The following is a 19,393-nucleotide window of genomic DNA, read 5'->3' on the forward strand; positions in this document are numbered from 1 at the left end:
TATAATCACTACATTCCTCTGTATCTTTTTGTGCATGCATATATCTGTGTCGTCTTCATGGATATCTGTACCTAGATATATGTGTGTATATTTTATATAGTTGCATTTTTACAAGATTTTTTAGAATGCAACAAAACATTAACAGAGGTTGACAGAATTTTTGGTTATATTTCCTATTTTCAATGGAAACTTTTAATCAGAACAAAGGTTGATTAAGGTTTTATAGAAAATCTTGTATTTTAGATAAATCTTGAACAGAGATGCAAACTTCTCAATTACTATATGAGCTAATATCTATGAATATACTTACCATTACATTATTTTTTCTATTACTACAATGGAATCCATCCTTTAGTTGCTAAAGTTTATTGTATTATAGGAGACAATTTACTCTGCTTTAACAAAAGGTAGCTAATAAGAGCATCAGAGAACTTTTCTTTTTTGGCTCAATAAAGACAACATCTCCCTGGATTATAAGAAAAGAATAAAACTCTAAGAAATAAGGGCCACATATTTCAACTCTAGCTGACTTGGCCTTATGACTTACAGTAGAATGAAGGACCTGTTCTGTAATGGGAAGTTAAGAATTTCAAATATTCGTATTTTCTCATTTTAAAATCTAGAGGATTTTAAACTAGTATTTAAACAATAAACTAGTATTTAAATAATGAAGAACCATCAATTAAAATAAACATGGAAATGTTTTATTGATCTTCATGTTTCAGGATACAACCTAAATATAATCTGGCACAGAGATGGTAAAATCTGAAGATTGCAAATCCGAATATTATAGTAGAAAACAGTAACAATAGTAAAAAAAAAAAGTTTCTATTAATACCTTTAAATGTGACACAAAACATTTTATTTCCTATATTTCAAAGTAAATTATTGGCAAATTTGAAAATGATCTATATTTTAGAATAACTTAAGATGTGCTGAATACTCTCAATATGTTCTCTTATATATAAACTCTATTATATTATGAAACTCTATTATCTTACTATTTTAATGAATGTCAAGGTAATGTTAAGATTTTATAGTTTCTCTAAATGCTATATCTTCTCTTTGGGACCCCCAGAATCAAGAGTTGAAGCATATTCTCCATGTTGATGTATTTGCCGGGTTCTGTTTAGTCCCTGTGATTATGAGGCAATTTCTATTGAATATCAGGATTTACAAACACACATCTTTTAGTTGATTTGAAGCAAAAATTTTTATTCAATAAAATATACATAGAACTTAATTTAAACAAAGAGCCCTCGCGGGCCTTCTGTTTCAAATCAGTTGTGTTACCTCGAGTAATTCACATCTCTTCTGGATTTTAGCTTTCTTTACTGAAAAATACATGATCTTTAGACTTCCATATAGTTTTAAAATCAAATGATTTTTCTACATATTATTCACATCTTATTGTGAAGGATTTCACCTAAGAGAAAGTTTTGATGTTAACTAATATTAATATAATGTTCCACTCACAATAGGTACAATCACTAGTGAAAAGTTCTCAATAAATCTGCAGGAATCTCAATAAATCAGGGGTGGAGGTATCATAATCTTTATTTTACAGATATTTCAGTGAGTTGGTGGCAGAGCTAGTATTCAAAACCAGGACTCATCTTCTTTCCAAGCCTGAGTGCTTGTTTCCCCACATAGAGCCCACACAGGCACTCGGAATCTGGATAATCAAGACAATGAAATGATAAAAGATGAGTGAGTGTCACTAAAGGAGAAGAAAGCACAATTTGTGACTTGGGGAAAATGATAAATTTTAGTTACTTTCATTTGCCATTCCTTGCTTGGTCAGCTTACCTCCAGTTAGGTAATGAGCTAAAAGCAAGTGGGTAGTTAAAAGTCACTTTTATATATTTTGTAATAAGAATACTAAGCTAACGATTTGTGTTTGTTGCATTGTTCCCCTGAGGAAGTCTTTTAAGGAAAATAGAATGTATATATAAGACTGTGTAAGTGAAAGTTTCTGTAATATGTAACTTTTACATGCATCTTATTGCTGCAGTGGCCATATATATATTCTCTTGTGTATAGCGAGAGAGCCTTGTTTAATGCTGATCTGTTTCAAATTAAAAATGAAAGTTCCTATAGAAAAATAACAAGTAGCAATTTGAAAAAAAAGTTATGTTTCACTGACCTTCTCAGTCTTTGATTAAAAAGCCAGAGCAAATTAACATGAGGAGTTTTATATATGTTTATAAAACATAAACCAATGAACCAATTTGCTGTATGTATACAGCAAATACATGAATGTGTATGTATATTTTATAGGTAGGCATAAATTGTAAATACATGAATGTATATACACTTCCATTACACCCATACCATAATAGATGTGTAGCTAAAATAGTAGTAAAGTAAAAATATTTATTATAAATTTATTGCAGTTAACCATCTGTGATGAAATTTTTAGATTCTCATTAATTCTTTTATAAATGAAGAAAAAAATACTAAAATTACCAACACACGATGTTTAAGAGCTATATTTTTAAATAAGCTGTGATTCCAAGCTTCCATCTGCTTACTTGCTGCGTGATATAGAGCATTTGCTCCCACTGCTGAGCTTCTGGTCTTTCTTCATTTTCTGAATTAGCCCCTGCACTACAGGGGACCAGATAACATGCTTCTATGCTCTGTCAGCTTGTACTGCAATAAATCATCAGAGGCAACAGCATTTGTTTAGTTCTATTTAAAAGGGTCTCCTGGGAAAATCTGTGAGAAGGGAAAACACTGTCAAACTAACTTTTATAACTTCATCTCTTACTTCCACACCCTTTTATCTTTTGTTCGTTCAACAGTGTCACTCTATGTATTTATTTGTTTTTAAATATTGTGAGATGCCACAGCTGAATTCAAGTGAAGGCGCCAGATCACAACTCCTGTAAGATTAGCTAAAACAAAAAGCAGTTAGTTGCTAAGTATGTAATGATTTAGTAGATTTCTTTGCTCAGGCGTATTGTCCTATCCATTAAATGAAAGCACTGGGTGTTATTCTGTATGTTGGCAAATTGAACACCAATAAAAAATAAATTTATTATAAAAAATATATGAAAGCTGAAGAACCTTTGGTATAGCTATTCTTCCCTTTACTTATGAAAAGATTATCCCACTCAATCTTATATAGAAAAGCCACATCTCTCTCTGTGATAAGGAAATTTGAGTTATAAACACATGCATAAAGTTGTAACTAAAATTACATTCTATCTTTTACTTTTTGAAATCACTTTTTATATATTAAGCAATAATAGGTTATAAGACATCAAGTAAATAAATGTTCTCTATCACTGCGTCAATGTTTCTTGCTTTAAAACTAGAAATCCCAAAGGGAATTTTGTGATTATTTAGCTCAAGCACATTATTATACAGATAAGGAATTGTAGTTCAGAGAGGGTATGGAAGTTGCTGGAGGTCATACACAAAATTAGTACAAAACCTTTGAAGCTGTGTTTGTTCTGATCTCCCCAGCATTTTTGGATGATTATAAGTCAGTGATTGAGCCAATCTCTCTATCAGATGGCCACACTAGGACATCTAGCATATGGAATCTCTTCAGGATGCTCACCTTATTAGAGATAAATTTGAGATGAAAGAAAGACAAAAGAAAAAAATATCTGGGTGACTAGATGGGAATAAAAAGTAAATGTAACAAGGAAAAACATTAAAAATACCTTGCAAAATTTGCAAGTTGGCCAACCTAATCATCTGACCAATCAAAGGTTTTTTTGAGCTTGTGGGATACCGAATGATATAGTAGAAAGATTTTGACGCTTGGTTCAATTTAAAATACTCGCTTTGTCACTTATTAGCAATGTATACCAAAGGAAGTGATTTTGCCACTCAGAAACACCAAGTTGGTGGTGACTCTTGGTGCAATATTGAGCAACACACTGCTTGTTTATTGATAATTGGTTCTCAGCTTCACTTGGGCTGTGCTCTGCCTCATGGGATAGTTGCCAACATGGTGGTTGGAACATGATGGTCAAGAAGACTTTCAAGCAGGATGGAAAAGTTGAGATTTTCAGTTTGTTACAGAGATCAATTCACAAGTAAACATTGGGTCAGGGATAACATCCCTTTAAAATTAATGAAAGCCGACATGGATGGACCTGGAGGGTATTATGCTGAGTGAAATAAGTCAATTGGAAAAGGACAAACATTATGTGGTCTCATTCATTTGGGGAATATAAAAATTAGTGAAAAGGAATAAAGGGAAAGGAGTGAAAATATCAGTGAGGGTGACAAAACATGAGAGACCCCTAACTCTGGGAAATGAACAAGAGGTAATGGAAGGGGAGATGGCGGGGGGTTGGGGTGACTGGGTGATGGGCACTGAGGGGGGCACTTGGCGGGATGAGCACTGGGTGTTATGCTATATGTTGGCAAATTGAACTCCCATAAAAAATGTTTATGGAAATATAAAAAAAGTAAAATTAATGAAAGCAAGACCACTCTCCCAATGTATTTTTTTAAATATATTTTCAGCAAGGTTATTGCCTTGTTGCCAGGATAAAGCTAAGCAAAACTTGAAATATGAAACCAAGCAGGAGGGGTTTTTCCTGTAATTTTTCTCTTTCCCTTTCCTAAAGTCTACTTACTCAATTTCAAACTTCTACTTGATGCTCTGTTTACAATTCAAAAGCTTATCCACAGGCAGAATTTGTAACTAAATATTTTGTCATTGTCACATCCTGGGAACATGTGCATTTGAACAAAAGGCTTAATAGGAAAAGAACACACATGAATTATTAAGGTGTATAGTGGGACAGGAGGATTCCTAACATGTGTTACATTATCTAGTCCTCTAATTCTGTGGGTTAGATACACTTAACTCAATTTTATAGATAAGAAACCAAAACTGAAATAGAAAGTACAGCAGGAAAATGTGTGTGGGGTGTGAAAGTGTGTACGTGGGTAGCAGGTTGAACCATTGGCATGCAGGGTGAGTTGGAAAAGGACAGTTACTTTGTAAATTGCATTCTGGAAGTCTTTGACAATGTTGACCACAATTATGGAGTTGGACTCTTTCTTGATTCCATGTGGGTCTTTCTACCTCATTCTGAAGAAATTGCTACTGTCGAGAATTCTTTACCTGGTCAGTGCCTAGATTTCATAAAGAGCTAGGACGAGACAGATGCACACACTGTACTGCTCACAGCCTTTGTCTTGCAATTGTACACTTTTTCTTTCTAATGCTGGTGGCCTTCACTGGGTAATCTTAGGAAAATCAGATACCTTTCCCGTGCTGCTTTCTTTCTAAGATGCTTCCTTTCTTCTAGTTCAGTGCTTCTCAAAAGTGGGTATGGAAACTCATAAAAGTAGTAATTTACTAATTTACTTACCAGGTTATCCAAATTATTCCTGTGGGTCAATCCTATTCCTTTTGTCGCCAATGACTTCTTGATCCTTAAATATTTACTATTCTGTCTTTAATTCTGTGGGGTTTCAAATTCTTTTACCTTCTTCTCTTTCCCCTGCCTTTGCTATGGGCAAAGTGAAAATTTGGGGGATGTGAGTTTTTTTCATATCCTTCATAGTGAAGATGATTCCATTTTGACAATTGGTAAGTACAGGAAGATGAGAAACTGTTGAGTCATATCTTTGCAAATTTATCCAGAAATGTTCATCCCATCCCACCCTGTTCTAAATATTATTATTTCTACTATGAAGATAAACTATACTGTGAAGACATTCTTTAGTATTTTTCTGCACATGAAAGCAGAGAGTAGTTTAAGAACTGCATTAGATTAAATCTGCATTTATAAAATAATGATATACCACCACTGCAGTCACCATGGAATTATAGCAAAAGCAAAGAAACCAGACTGTCAACTTGAGAAATGTTTTATCTATATTTTAATCAGAAATAATATACAACAATCTTTATTTAAAGAAAAAGTTGATATGCCCAAAGTCATACCTGACAACATTAAGAATGATTTCTGAATTTTCATAGAACCCATGTAATTATATAGGCTACTAAAGTTTGCAACATAGAGAAATACTGGATATCACAGATTGCCCTGTGAATATCTCATAGAATAACAGAAGTCTAGGATGAACTCCTTCACTCAAGAAGAAACAACTTTTATTGTACCTGAAGGGTTCTGATGATAGAAACAATATTTTAGGTGATTGAAAACAATTAGCACTAAGCTAATTGAGTCCCTTTCAAAGCATCATCATTGAGCACTTCAGAGAAATCTGAGTATTTGGGAGGAAATAGCTTATTAACTTCTATCCTTTAATGACAAGAGAACACTTCAGACATTATTTCATTGATAAGACATTCCTGAACAAATAGAGGATAAAAAGGCAAATCTAGGACTTTAATACTCTGCTACTGCCTGCTTGCCTTTCTCTGTGTCTTTCTTCCATCTTTCCTACCTTTCTTCCTGCCTTCCTTGCTATTTTTTATGCCCTTCTGTGCCTTACAGCTAAAGAAATATTTTATACTCTTCAGCTGCACAGAAATGGAATTTCAGGATTCCATATTACTTGTAAAGCTTGTGTATTTTCTTTCCCATGTTTGGTAGCTGATTTATCTTGGGGGTTGATGTGTTTGAATGGGTTTTCTACATGTAGGAGAGCATTACTGGAAAAAAGTCCATGTTAACATTTCCTTTTCAAAGTGCTTTTGCATTAATATGCAGTTTTATAATTATATAGTCAATTGAATTTGTTTTTTAAATCCTAGTTTGGAGGTTTACATTACCTCTCAATAATTTTTATGCTATCCTCATGATTCTTAACTACTATTCCAGAGCTATCCTATCTTTGAACCAGAAATGTTTATAGTTTATTTAGAGACCTTTATATGCACCCATCTGATTCTACTGTAATAGGTTGTATAATACCAGACAAATTACTACAATATTTGTAAGCTTCACTTTCCTCATTGGTTCAGTGGAGGTGATAATGTTATTGGGAGGACCAAAGGAGATTGTGCATAAAAAACACTGATCACAGTGCTATGGAGAGGAAGGGCCACATAAATGTTAGCTCATTAACAGATTCTTCTCTAATACATGCAAAACACTAGACTGTTCCAAGATCACTTAAATTTATTAAAAATAACAGATTTAAGAAAAAGTCTTTGTTTTAAAGGATCAAAGCATAAGATATGACTATAAAGATGTAAGTGATATTTTAAAATATATATACTTACTTGAATGTTATCCTTTAAGTCATCTTAGAAAGTAGACACATATTCAACAATCTTACCATTGCTCAAAGCTTTATAGACTTATGGAAGACTGCAGAAACAAATTCTGAGCCATATTTTAAAAAAATCCTCAGTGTTACTGTTTTTATTTGGCTAAAAATTGAGCTCATCCTTGAGGGGTGAGGAATGTCAAATGGGATATTCCATTTATTCCGTTTGAAAAAGATTTTAAATTAAAGAGCTGTGCAAATGTCCAATGCTATGGAGTAGAGTATTAAGGAATGAATATCCTCATTGAGAATTTTAGAAAAATATGCCTCAGGCTCTTAAAGGAATCCTAAAAGCCTACATGTGTTTTAAGCTAGAGTAGCACTGTTGTGATATGTATGGTCCAAAGTGCCTACCTGGAGGTAGACAACACCAGCTTAAGGATGTAAAATTGAGTTGATTCAAAATATTCGTTTATACTATTGACTTTGTTACCATTCTGCTTTTATGCCACATCTAACATTATCTCCTATAATGTTATTTAATCTGGAAACATCTTAGTCTGCTGAACTATGACCTTCAGTTTGTTTTCCAAATTCCTGTAAGGTTGGGAAAGAAGTTTTGCCAGAACAAACCAACCATGACTTGGGCAGGAGTGTCACAAATGGGTGACTTCATATTCACTGTTATTTAAATAACAAGCTGAGCTTAAAATAAAGATTAGATAAATATATGTTTAAGTTTATAATTTGTGGAGCGTGGTGGTGCAAATGAGTGTAAACCAAGTAGATCATGGAATAAATATTAAGATCTGGAATGGAAGCCTAAGAAAATGACAGCCAGACCTGGCAGGTAGAATAACACTTACAGTTTTGAGGTCTATTTAAACAGGCAATAAAATCTGATTTGGCAGTTTAAACATAGCATAGTTTAAATTGACCATTGTAAGATTATTCGGTTAATTTAAAACCCACGAGACAACATGGTTTGATCATGTACAGTTTCCTGATTTGGAGAGATTGATTGCACCTTACAAATATTTGCTGTCGATTGAGTCCTCTTTGACTTTTCCTGAGAGATCATTTCAAATCCTTTTGATTTTTTTTTTTAAATTTCAAATTCAGCATCTCTCTTTTCAATTCTGTCTCTTTGTATTAATAATAATTTCTGGCTACTAACTGGATGTGATACTTCTTAATAAAAGCTGACTTATCTCTTCCTTCTTAAGTACAACGATAGACCGATCCTAATTGAGGTCTGCTGAGGCATCTTATCACAACTGGGAAATCAGGGACTGTGGATTAGCAGCTCTGCTTATGTGCAATAGGAAAAGAGCTAAAACATTATATGCTATATTTTCTGTATTAGTACATGTCTTAGATATTCATAGGAACCTTAGAAATGTATAGGTAGTCAATTGTTTAATATCAAGATTTAAAAAATAGCAAATAATATTTTGAGGATGGATGAATGAATATATCACGTTGCAAGTTTTCTACTAAATAATTAATGGCTTTCTTAGAGATATTCCCAGAGCAAGTGTGTGTTTGCAACATGGCTAAATCCATTAGGCAAAGACAGAGAAAAGAGCCACAATACGAAAGATGCATCTTGAATGTAATGGAACAAAGCTAAGATGTTACCAAAATACTCTGCTTAAGGTTTGTCAGTGGCTAAGTTACAGTGGATAAAATTTATCAAGCTTCCTCAATGAAATTACATGAAATGCTCCTCAACAATCTACTCTATAACTTACAGACTTCAAGTAATTTCTTCATATAGCTTGCAAAAATGGAAGAATCTCTTGACAATTCATGCATACTATTTGCCATCATTTATTTTGATTCATTTAATGGAATTCTAATTTCAGTATTTTAAGAAACACTATGTGCTGTTTTCATTGTTCTGCAAATACACTTTTAACTTAAGACATTTTTCTTTTATAAAGAAAAGGGTTTAGAATCAAAGATAGTAAAATTATAGATATACTAAATCCTTCTTATTCAAAGTTGCTTCTGTGCTTTTCACATTTGCAGGTTTAATGTGTTAGACTTTAAGAAGATTTAAGTTAGAATCCTAGAAGACGTGTTTTCAAACAGTCTATCATTTTTAGATGCTTTGTGAACATTCCCACTTGGCTTATAAGAAGTTAGTGTGACATACCTTTTCATAAATATAATTGTTGCATTCAAAAGATATCTTATTCTAATCAGATGAATATGGGAGAAATCACAACTCCAATAAGGTCAGTATATCAGGTGGAAGAGTTCAGTTACCAAAGCCAAGGAAGTAACATTACTACACCCATCAGTATAAATGCTGTAGTTTCTGTCGCTGCTGAACATCCTGCTGCAGTTGTATCTAAAGTACTACCTCCACCCGTCTGATGGATCTGCTTTACATCACTGAGGTTCATCTCCTCTGGCAACCCTGCAGAAGCAAATAAGAAAACACAGGATCATGCATGACCACCTCACCATGATGTGGCTAGAACACCTCTTCACCCCCAAATGTAGGCACTATTGTTTTATCCTAGGATTCCCTATGTGTTCACCTAACTCTAAATGGGTAATGTGAAGCAGTTAGCAGAAGCAGTTACTTCTGCTCTTCTTTTTCTTTTTTTTAAGATTTTATTTATTTATTCATGAGGGACACAGAGAAAGAGAGGCAGAGACATAGGCAGAGCGAGAAGCAGGCTCCATGCAGGGAGCCCGATGTGGGACTCAATCCTAGAACTCGGATCACACCCTGAGCCAAAGGTAGATGCTCCACCGCTGAGCCACTCAGGCAACCCACTTCTGCTCCTCTTAAATGAGAAGATGCAGGCACTTAAGTAGGAGTTCTCAATATTATTGTAAGAGCAAAGTGAAAAATCTCTCCAGCTTTTTAAAGCACTTGGAATATTTTTCTAGTGTCACTGATTGGTTAAAAAGTTAATTAAAAAGTCCTGAGGTCTGGCGCTATTGCTTGCCTCAGAGATGTAACAATTGCAATAACTATATGAAACTTTTCTAGTGAAAATAAAATCCTATAAGAAATAGGACATTTTTTTAAAAGTAGAATTTATACAGATCCTATTTTGTTTTAGACTGAACTATGCATAGGCTCCTTATTGGAAAAATATCAAAGAATAATATTAAATGATATCCTTTATACTTATACACACCTGTGGGGACAGAGGTGTGGATATCTGTCAACAGATCAAAGAATTTGTTAATAGAATGGGAATTAATGTTAGGAATGAAGTGTTTGATTAAACAAAATGGGCAATATCATAGACCAAGATCCAGGTACATCCTAGTTATTACTTCTTAGTGCTCTGAAAACTGACAAACTGAGGAGACCAGCTTCCAAATTATTAGGGATGAAATAATCATTTTCTGAAAAAAGTTTACCTTAGTATGATATATGTGGGGATTTACTGACTTATCATCTACTGTGTAGGATCTTCAGTGTTTTGAGACCATGTGGCCATCTGAAATATCTCATGGCATGCCACTATCACTCACAATTAATAAAGTTTAAATTCAAGTTGCTACAGCCATAAATATTGACATCGTAATTACAGTGAGATTGAAAAAAAACCTCATATAAGGAAAAGTCAATATTTATGTAATTAGGTCAATACATATATATAACTCAGAAAGTAAGCTGTACTGCATTCAGAAATGAGAACATTAAAACGAAGCACAGCTCTACTGATCTGACATATTGATTTTACAGTCTGAGCTCTTACATTATTATTCATTGTTTGGATACCTGTTTTGCCCTTCTGTGTCATTAGGCAAGATGAATAAACTAGTGATTCTTCTTCTTTTTTTTTTTTTTTATAGGGACCAGAGTGTGAATATTTTAGTCATGGTTTTATACTTCTTATTATGGCCAGAGCTTAACAAGGAGCTATGAGGACTTTAGGCAATTAAAAATTTTTTTTTCCAAGATAACTGTATAAATTTGAGCTTGAAGGGATTTACTTTTCTTTTTTAAAGCACTTTGAAGAGGTGCTTGGGTTGGATTCATGAGTAACTTTTTCTTATGCTTTTTGAGTTTCATTCATTCAGCCAGCCACTGGTCAGGGTTCAGGGGTATCCTAATGAGTGAAAATATGAAAGTAGAAAGATGTTAAATTTTATGTCTGTAAGTCAGGTGATGCCAGGTGGAATATCCCACCTTCAATCAGATGTCATTTTCACATCTGAGTGTGCTGGCTAGCCCCACAATTACTTGATGCAAAGATAGTTTTCTTAAAGGAGTTTAATTAACGAAGCTTGTAAGTTACACCAAAGCTTAACCAAAGACCCGTAAAAGAAAAAAATTAGTTTGGGAACTTATTACATTAATACGTTAAACAAAAACAGAGTAATCTTTGAGTAATCTTTTTTTTTTAAGATTTTACTTATTTATTCATGAGATACACACAGAGAGAGAGAGAGAGAGAGAGGCAGGCAGAGACATAGGCAGAGGGAGAAGCAGGCTCCCTCTGGGGAGCCTGATGCGGGACTCAATCCCAGAATCCTGGAATCACAACCTGAGCCAAAGGCAGACATGCAACCACTGAGCCTCTTGGTGCCCTGAAAGATTTTATTTTTAAGTAATCTCTACACTCTTTTTATTTTTTTTTTAAAGTGGAAGCTACCATCCTCTAAGATTTCTTAACAGATTAGATCCACCTCCAGCCTCCACCCCAAGGCTCTTGAAGGGATCTTTCACTGTTGTTACGTTAAGTCTCATAATTCAGGGTCTCAGGGTCCATCATCCTTAGAACTATTACACTTACTAATAACATCTATACTTCAGATGTGAAAATAATTTATTTTAGAGACAGAGAAGAAGGATGGGCAGAGGGAGAGGCAAAGAGAGAATCTCAAGCAGACTCTGGCTGATCACAGAGTCCTCCTGATGCAAGGAGCCTGAGACCCTGATCCAAGTCGAAATCACATGTCAGAGCCTAACTAAGTCACCCAGGTGCCCATTTTAGCTTCTTTTATGTCATGCATATACTGGCTTTTTTCTTGTGGCAGGGGAATGTGGGTGTTTTTCCCTCTTTGCACTTCATCTATCCACATATTTAGAAAATTGTCTTCACTGAACAGTGAAGACTATGTTCAAGAATAATTTATTCTTGGGGATCCCTGGGTGGCGCAGCGGTTTGGCGCCTGCCTTTGGCCCAGGGGAGATCCTGGAGACTCGGGATCGAATCCCACGTCGGGCTCCCGGTGCATGGAGCCTGCTTCTCCCTCCGCCTATGTCTCTGCCTCTCTTTCTCTCTCTCTTTGTGTGACTATCATAAATAAATAAAAATTTAAAAAACAAACAAACAAAAAATAATAATTCTTTATTTTTAATAAGGAAAATTACATGGGCAAGAATTAATAATTTGGGCACTCACTTGCAAAGTTTACCTTCTGCTACTCCTCTGTCAGGCACCGTGCTGGAGACTGAATATACATTATGCATTTACAGGCTGCCTCTTCATATTTTGATGAGGCTTAAAAAAGCCAACAGGTGTCTTTTCTACCAATGGTGAAAATGTAGTGCAGATTTAAATGTTGGGAGTGGGACTGTAGGTCATTATTTGAATTCAACAAAGTCAAAATAATTTACCTCTAGAAATGGCATAAAAATGTCTATTGCATAGTGTGCTTTTAATAAATACCTTGAATGAATAAATTGAAGAAGGACTGTGATTCTCACACAGTAAAATGAGTTAGGTAGAATTGTTTTCTCATCTACAGATTAGGAGCTGAAATAGTAGTCTACTCAAGGTAATGATTGTAGCTAAATCTCAGATGTGTCCCAGTCAAATGGGATTCTCTTTGATCTGAGCACCATGCTGTCTGCCACTATACAAATAAAGCATTAAACTTGCAGTCAAACATTGGTTCTGGCTGGATGGCTTGAGACATGACTTCTGTTTTATGGAACTTTGAAATGACAGCATTTTCAGTGAGAAAGGAGTTAGTCAAAATACAGTGCTGACTAATTTATTAAGTATTTGGAAAATAAGCTAGTTATTTATCCCACAGCATTCTCTAAAGTAAGTAACTATAAGACCCCCAAAGACTTCACTATAAATAATGAGGATGCAGACAAATCATACAGGTTGGTTTTTAAAATTTATGTGTGGGTGGGGAAAGCATACAGATTTTTAGGCAGACTATAAGAGTCATAGCTTTAACATCTTAAAAGAATGTGCAACATGAAAAAGTATGAGAACAAATAGCAAAGTGGAGAAAATATCACAGTGCATATTGAAGCAACATCTTTAACATAGAAAGTTCTTAAAATCCATAAGAAAACAACAAAAATCCCGTTAGAAAAATGGTGAAAGGAAGTAAATGGATATTTACAAGATAAAAGGTTAATTTATCTCTAAGGAAAAGCTGAAAAGCCTTCTTTGCTAGAAAGCAAATAAATATCATTTTACACATAAGATGTCAATTACCTAATGTCCAGTGACAAAGGCAAGGGAGAGAGGAGATAACAGTTTTGCCAAGGATACAAACCTCTTTTTAGGGCATTTGCCAAAATACATAAGAATGTTTAAAATATGTTACCTTAACCTAATAATTTCACTTTTATGAGGTAAGCCTATAGGAATAATTAAGAAAATATGCATATACTTATTCACAAAATATTAATCTGTACAATTAGAATAAAAAAATAAATATTACTAGTAGTAAATTGGGTTAAGAAAACTAAGCGCATACATTATTACAAATGATTCAAAGAGTAGATATTTATTGGTACAAAAAATTTTTTATTTATTTATTTATTTATGATAGTCACACAGAGAGAGAGAGAGGCAGAGACATAGGCAGAGGGAGAAGCAGGCTCCATGCACCGGGAGCCTGACGTGGGATTCGATCCCAGGTCTCCAGGATCGTGCCCTGGGCCAAAGGCAGGCGCTAAACCGCTGCGCCACCCAGGGATCCCTGGTACAAAAAATTTTGATATAACTTTATACACTTTCATGATCTTTAGGGGTATTTGAAATTTGAGTCTATAGCTGCCTTTCTCTGAGGGTAGGGTATCCCTCATTAATTTTTATATTTGCCTAGTAGGCATTTGGTAATAATTATGTCAATTAATAAATTGATAATTTAAACAAATACAGAAAATTACAAAATTATAAAAAATGTTTATCTAATTCAGGTTTTCTTTCCCTCCCCATCTTTAATGAGATATAATTGACACACAACATTGTGTAAGTTTAAAGTATACAACACATGGATTTGAAATACTTAAATATTACAAATGGTTACCACTATAGTTTCAGCTAACATCTTCTCTAATGATTTAAGATGTTTAGCACATAGTTTTGTCATGCACCTGTTGGTCCTTTGTATGTCTCTTGCAAGAGGTTTATTTAGTTCCTCAAATTCAGTTTCATTCATTCATTTTACATTTTCATTCCACGGTAGTTAACATAACCAGTGTTACATTATTTAGAACTGTAATACAGTGATTCAACAATTCCATATATTACTCAGTGCTTATCAAGATAAGTGTTCTTTTAATCCCCTTGCCCTATTTCATCCATCCCTCCCCCCACCTCTCCTTTAGTAACCATGTTTGTTCTCTGTAGCTAAGAGCTTTTTTGGCTTGTTTCTCTTTTTTCCCTTTGTTCATATGTTTTGTTTCTTAAATTCCACAGATGAGTGAAATAATATGGTATTGTCTTTCTCTGACTGACTTATTTTGCTTCCGTCCATATTATTGTAAGTGGCAAGATTTTGTTCTTTTTAATGGCTGAAGAATATTCCATGGTATTTAAATATACCACATTTTCTTTATCCATTCATCTATAGATGGATACTTGGGCTACTTCCACAGTTTGCCTATTTAAATAATGCTGAAATAAATACAATGGTGCATATATCTCTTCATATTAGTTCATATTCTTTGGGTAAATACCTGGTAGAACCACTCCTAGATCATAGGGTAGTTCTATCTTTAATTTTTTGAGGAACCTTCATACTACCTTCCACAGTGGCTGTACCAGTTTTGCATTCACACCAACAGTGCACGAAGATTCCTCTTCCTCCACATCCTTGCTAACACTTGTTATTTCTTGTCTTTTTGATACTAACCATTTGACTGGTGTAAGGTGGTCTTGATTTGCATTTCTCTGATGATGAGTCATGTTGAGGATCTTTTTTGTGTCTGCTACTTTTGGAAAAATATCTGTTCATGTCCTCTGCCCATTTTTTTCTTTAAAGATTTTATTTATTCACGAGAGACACAGAGAGGCAGAGACATTGGCAGAAGGAGAAGCAAAGAGCCTGATGCAGGACTCAGTCCCAGGATCCTGGGATTATGACCTGAGCCAAAGGTAGATGCTCAACCACTGAGCCACCCTCTGTCCATTTTTAATTGTAGTCCATTAATTTTTGACAAGTTTATTTTTTGTTGTTGTTTTTATTGTTGAGTTATATAAGTTCTTTATATATTTTGGATACTGACCCTTTATCAGATAGGTCATTTGCAAATATCTTCTCCCACTCAGTAAACCTATTCTTTTTGCTTTGCTGGTTGTTTTCTTTTCTGTGTAGAATGTTTTTTGTTTTGACATGATCCTAATAGTTAATTTTTGCTTTTATTTCCCTTGCCTCGGGAGATGTTATCTAGAGAAATGTTGCTATGGCTGATGTTGGAGAAATTATTGCCTGTGTTCTCTTCCAGGAATTTGATGGTTTCATGTCTCACATTAGGTCTTTAGTCCATTTTGAGTTTATTTAGTATATGGTATATGGAAGTGGTCTGGTTTTATTCTGCATGTAGCTGTCCAGCTTTCCCAGTACCGTTTGTTAAAGAGACCATCTTTTCCCCCATTGCATATTCTTGTCTCCTTTGTCAAAGATTAATTGACCATGTAATTATGGGTTCATTTCTGGGTTTTCTATACTGTTTCATTCTATCCAGTACCATACTGTTTAGATTACTGTAGCTTTGTAATATAACTTAAAATCTTGAATTATGATACCTCCAATTTTATTTTTCCTTCTCAAGATTCCTTTAGCTAGTTGGGGTCTTTTGTGGCTCCCTACAAATTTTAGGATTGTTTGTTCTAGTTCTGTAACAAATGCTGTTGGCATTTTGATTGGGATTGCATTACATGTGTAGATTGCTTTGGGTAGTATGGACATTTTAACAATATTTTCTCTTCCAATCCATGACATTGAATATCTTTTTACTTTTTTTAGTCATCTTCAACTTTTATCATCAACATTTTATAATTTTTAGAATACAGACCTCTCACCTCTTTGGTTAAGTTTATTCCTAGGTATTATTTTTGGTGCAGTTGTAAATGGGATTGTTTTCTTAATTTCTCTTTCTGCTGCTTCATTATTAGTGTATAGAAATGCAACAAATTTCTGTACATCGAGTTTGTATTCTGCAACCTTGCTGAATACATTTATAATTGTCATAGTTTTTTGGTAAAGTCTTTAGGGTTTTCTACATATAATATCATGTGATATGCAAATAATGAAAGTTTTGTTTCTTTTTTACCAATTTGGGTGGCTTTTCTTTCTTTTCTATTTTAATATTTTATAGATTTTATTTGTGTAATTGTGACAGAGTGAGAGAGAGAGAGCACTAGTAAGGAAGAGGACAGAGGGAAAGGGATAAGTAGGCTCCCCACTGGGCAGGGAGTCCAACATGGGGCTCAATTCCAGGACCCTGGGATCATGACCCAAGTGAAAGCAAATGCTTTACAGACTGAGCCACCCAGGCACCCCATTCTCTTTTCTCTTTTTATTGCTGTGGCTGGGACTTCAGTACTATGTTCAATAATAGTGGTGAGAGTAGACATTCCTGTTTTGTTCCTGACTTAGGAAAAACACTCTCAGCTTTTCTGCATGGAATATGATGTTAGATGTGGGTTTTTCATATAAGGCCTTGATTATGCTGAGTCTGTTCCCTCTAAATGATCTTTGTTGAGGATTTTTGATATGAATGGATATTGTAATTTGTTAAATGCTTTTTCTGCTTCAGTTGAAAGATCATATGGGTTTTATCCTTATTGATGTGATGTATCCCAATGATTTGTGAATATCGAATAACCCCTATATCCCAGGAATAAATCCCACTCAACTATGTGAATGATTTATTTAATGTATTGTTTGATTCAGTTTGCTAATATTTTATTGAGTATTTTTAAATATATGTTCAAAATATTAGTCTATAGTTCTCTCTTTTTATGGTGTCTTTTTCTGGCTATGGTATCAGGATAATACTGATTTCATAGACTGAATTGGGAAGCTTTCCTTCCACTTCTAGTAGAGACTAATATATATTAACTCTTTTGGATGTTTGATAGGATTCACCTGTGAAGCCTTCTGGTCCTGGACTTTTGTTTTTGGGAATGTTTTGAATTACTAATTCAACTTCATTGCTGGCAATCGGTGTTCAGATTTTCTATTTTGTCCTGATTCCGTTTTGGAAGATTATACAATTTGAAGAATTTATCCATTTCTTCAAGGTTGTTCATTTTGTTGGCATATAATTTTTCATAATATTCTCTTTTGTATTTCTGTGATGTTAGTTGTTATTGCTCCTCTTTCATTTTTGGTTTTGAGTTCTCTCTCTCTCTCTCTCTCTCGATGAATGTGGGTAGGGGTTTATTAATTTTGTTGATCTTTTCAAAGAACCAGCTCCTGTTTTCATTGATATGTTCTTTTTTCTTTCCTTTCTTTTTAGTTTCTATATCATTTATTTCTGCTCTAATCTTTATTATTTTCTTCCTTCTGATAGATTTGGGTTTTGTTTGTTGTTCTTTTTCTAGCTCCCTTATCTATAAAGTTAGGTTGTTTCTTTGAGATTTTTCTTGCTTCTTGAGGCAGGTATATATTGCTTTGTTGCATCCCAAAGATTCTGGATCACTGTGTTTTCATTTATCTCCAGGAATTTTTTTGATTTCCATTTTGATTTCTAGGTTGAGCCATTCAATATTTAATAGCATGTTATTTAACCTCTATGTATCTGTGGTCTTTCCAGATTTGTTGTTGTTGTTGTTGATTTCTAGTTTCATTTTGTTGTGTCCAGAAAAGATAAGTGGCATATCTTTGATCTTTTTGAATTTGTTGAGACTTATTTTGTGACTAATCTGAAATGTATTCTGGAGAATGATCTGTACACACTTGAAAAGATGTGTATTCTGTTTTAGGATGAAATGTTCTGAAAATATCTATTATATCTATCTGGTTCAGTGTGTCAGTCAAAGCCACTAGTTGCTTCTTGATTTTCTGTTTAGATTATCTGTGCATTGATGTAAGTGGTATGTTAAAGACCCCGCTATTATTGTATTACTATTATTATGTTGTATTAGTTATCTTAGATTTGTTATTGACTATTTTATGTATTTGGGTGCTCCCATGTTTGGGAAAATATTTACAATTGTTATATCTTGTTGGATTGTCCCCTTAATGATGATATAGTGTCCTTCTTTGTCGCTTGTAACAGTCTTTGTTTTAACATTGATTTTGCCCGATAAAAGTTTTTCTACTTCAGATTTCTTTTCACATCCATTTGCATGATAAATGTTTCTCCATCTCTCACTTTCAATAGGCATGTGTTTTGTAGGTGGCACATAAATGGGTCTTGTTTTTTTAAATCCATTCCATCACCCAAAGTGGAGTAGTTGAGGGAGAAGAAGAGAGAGAATCTTAAGCAGACTCCATGCCAAGTGAAGAGCCCTGTGTGGGCCTCAGCCCCAGAACCCTGAAATTATGACCAGAACTGAAATCAAGAGTCAGATGCTTAACTGACTGAGCCACTCAGGATCTTCTGTTCCTTTCTTCCCTTGCTGTCTTCTCTTTATATAAACTGGTTTTCTTTAGTGATATATTTGGATTCCTTTCTTTTTGTCTTGTTCCAACTCTACACTTTGCAGGATCTCAGTCTAGGTGGCAAGTGCTTGGTCCCCTCATTTTGTCTAACTGTGTCTATTTCTCTGTGTTAGGAAATTCAGTTATGTCTCTTGCTCTGGAAAGTAGTAGGCAGGGCATGCACTTTTAACAAGGTGGTACTGGTCTCTTCTACAGGGGATGCCCAATTGCCACTGAGACTGGAGCTGACTGGGGTCACTCTGGAAAGTGTGCATGGGTGGAGTGTACATATCCTCAGTGAGAAGTGACCATCACCTGCCACCTAGACTGAGGTCCTGCAAAGTGTGCAGTTGGGAGACTCAGTGTTGGCAATGTTTGCACAGGTCTTCTTGGAGAGGGGACC

General features: G+C 34.5%; 1 protein-coding gene across 1 annotated transcript in view; it reads right to left on the reverse strand.

Annotated features, from left to right (window-relative positions):
- Nucleotides 1-5,839: 5,839 nt before the first annotated feature.
- Nucleotides 5,840-19,393, reverse strand: part of GPC5 (glypican 5) — a 1,343,507-nt gene continuing 1,329,953 nt past the window's right edge. The window contains exon 8 of the mRNA XM_072782622.1: nt 5,840-9,589. Within this exon, the coding sequence (XP_072638723.1) occupies nt 9,432-9,589 (158 nt within the window). The 3' untranslated portion in view covers nt 5,840-9,431. The remainder of the gene's footprint in view (nt 9,590-19,393) is intronic.

Source organism: Canis lupus, chromosome 17, assembly GCF_048164855.1.
Source record: "Canis lupus baileyi chromosome 17, mCanLup2.hap1, whole genome shotgun sequence".
NCBI classification, from domain to species: Eukaryota; Metazoa; Chordata; class Mammalia; order Carnivora; family Canidae; genus Canis; species Canis lupus.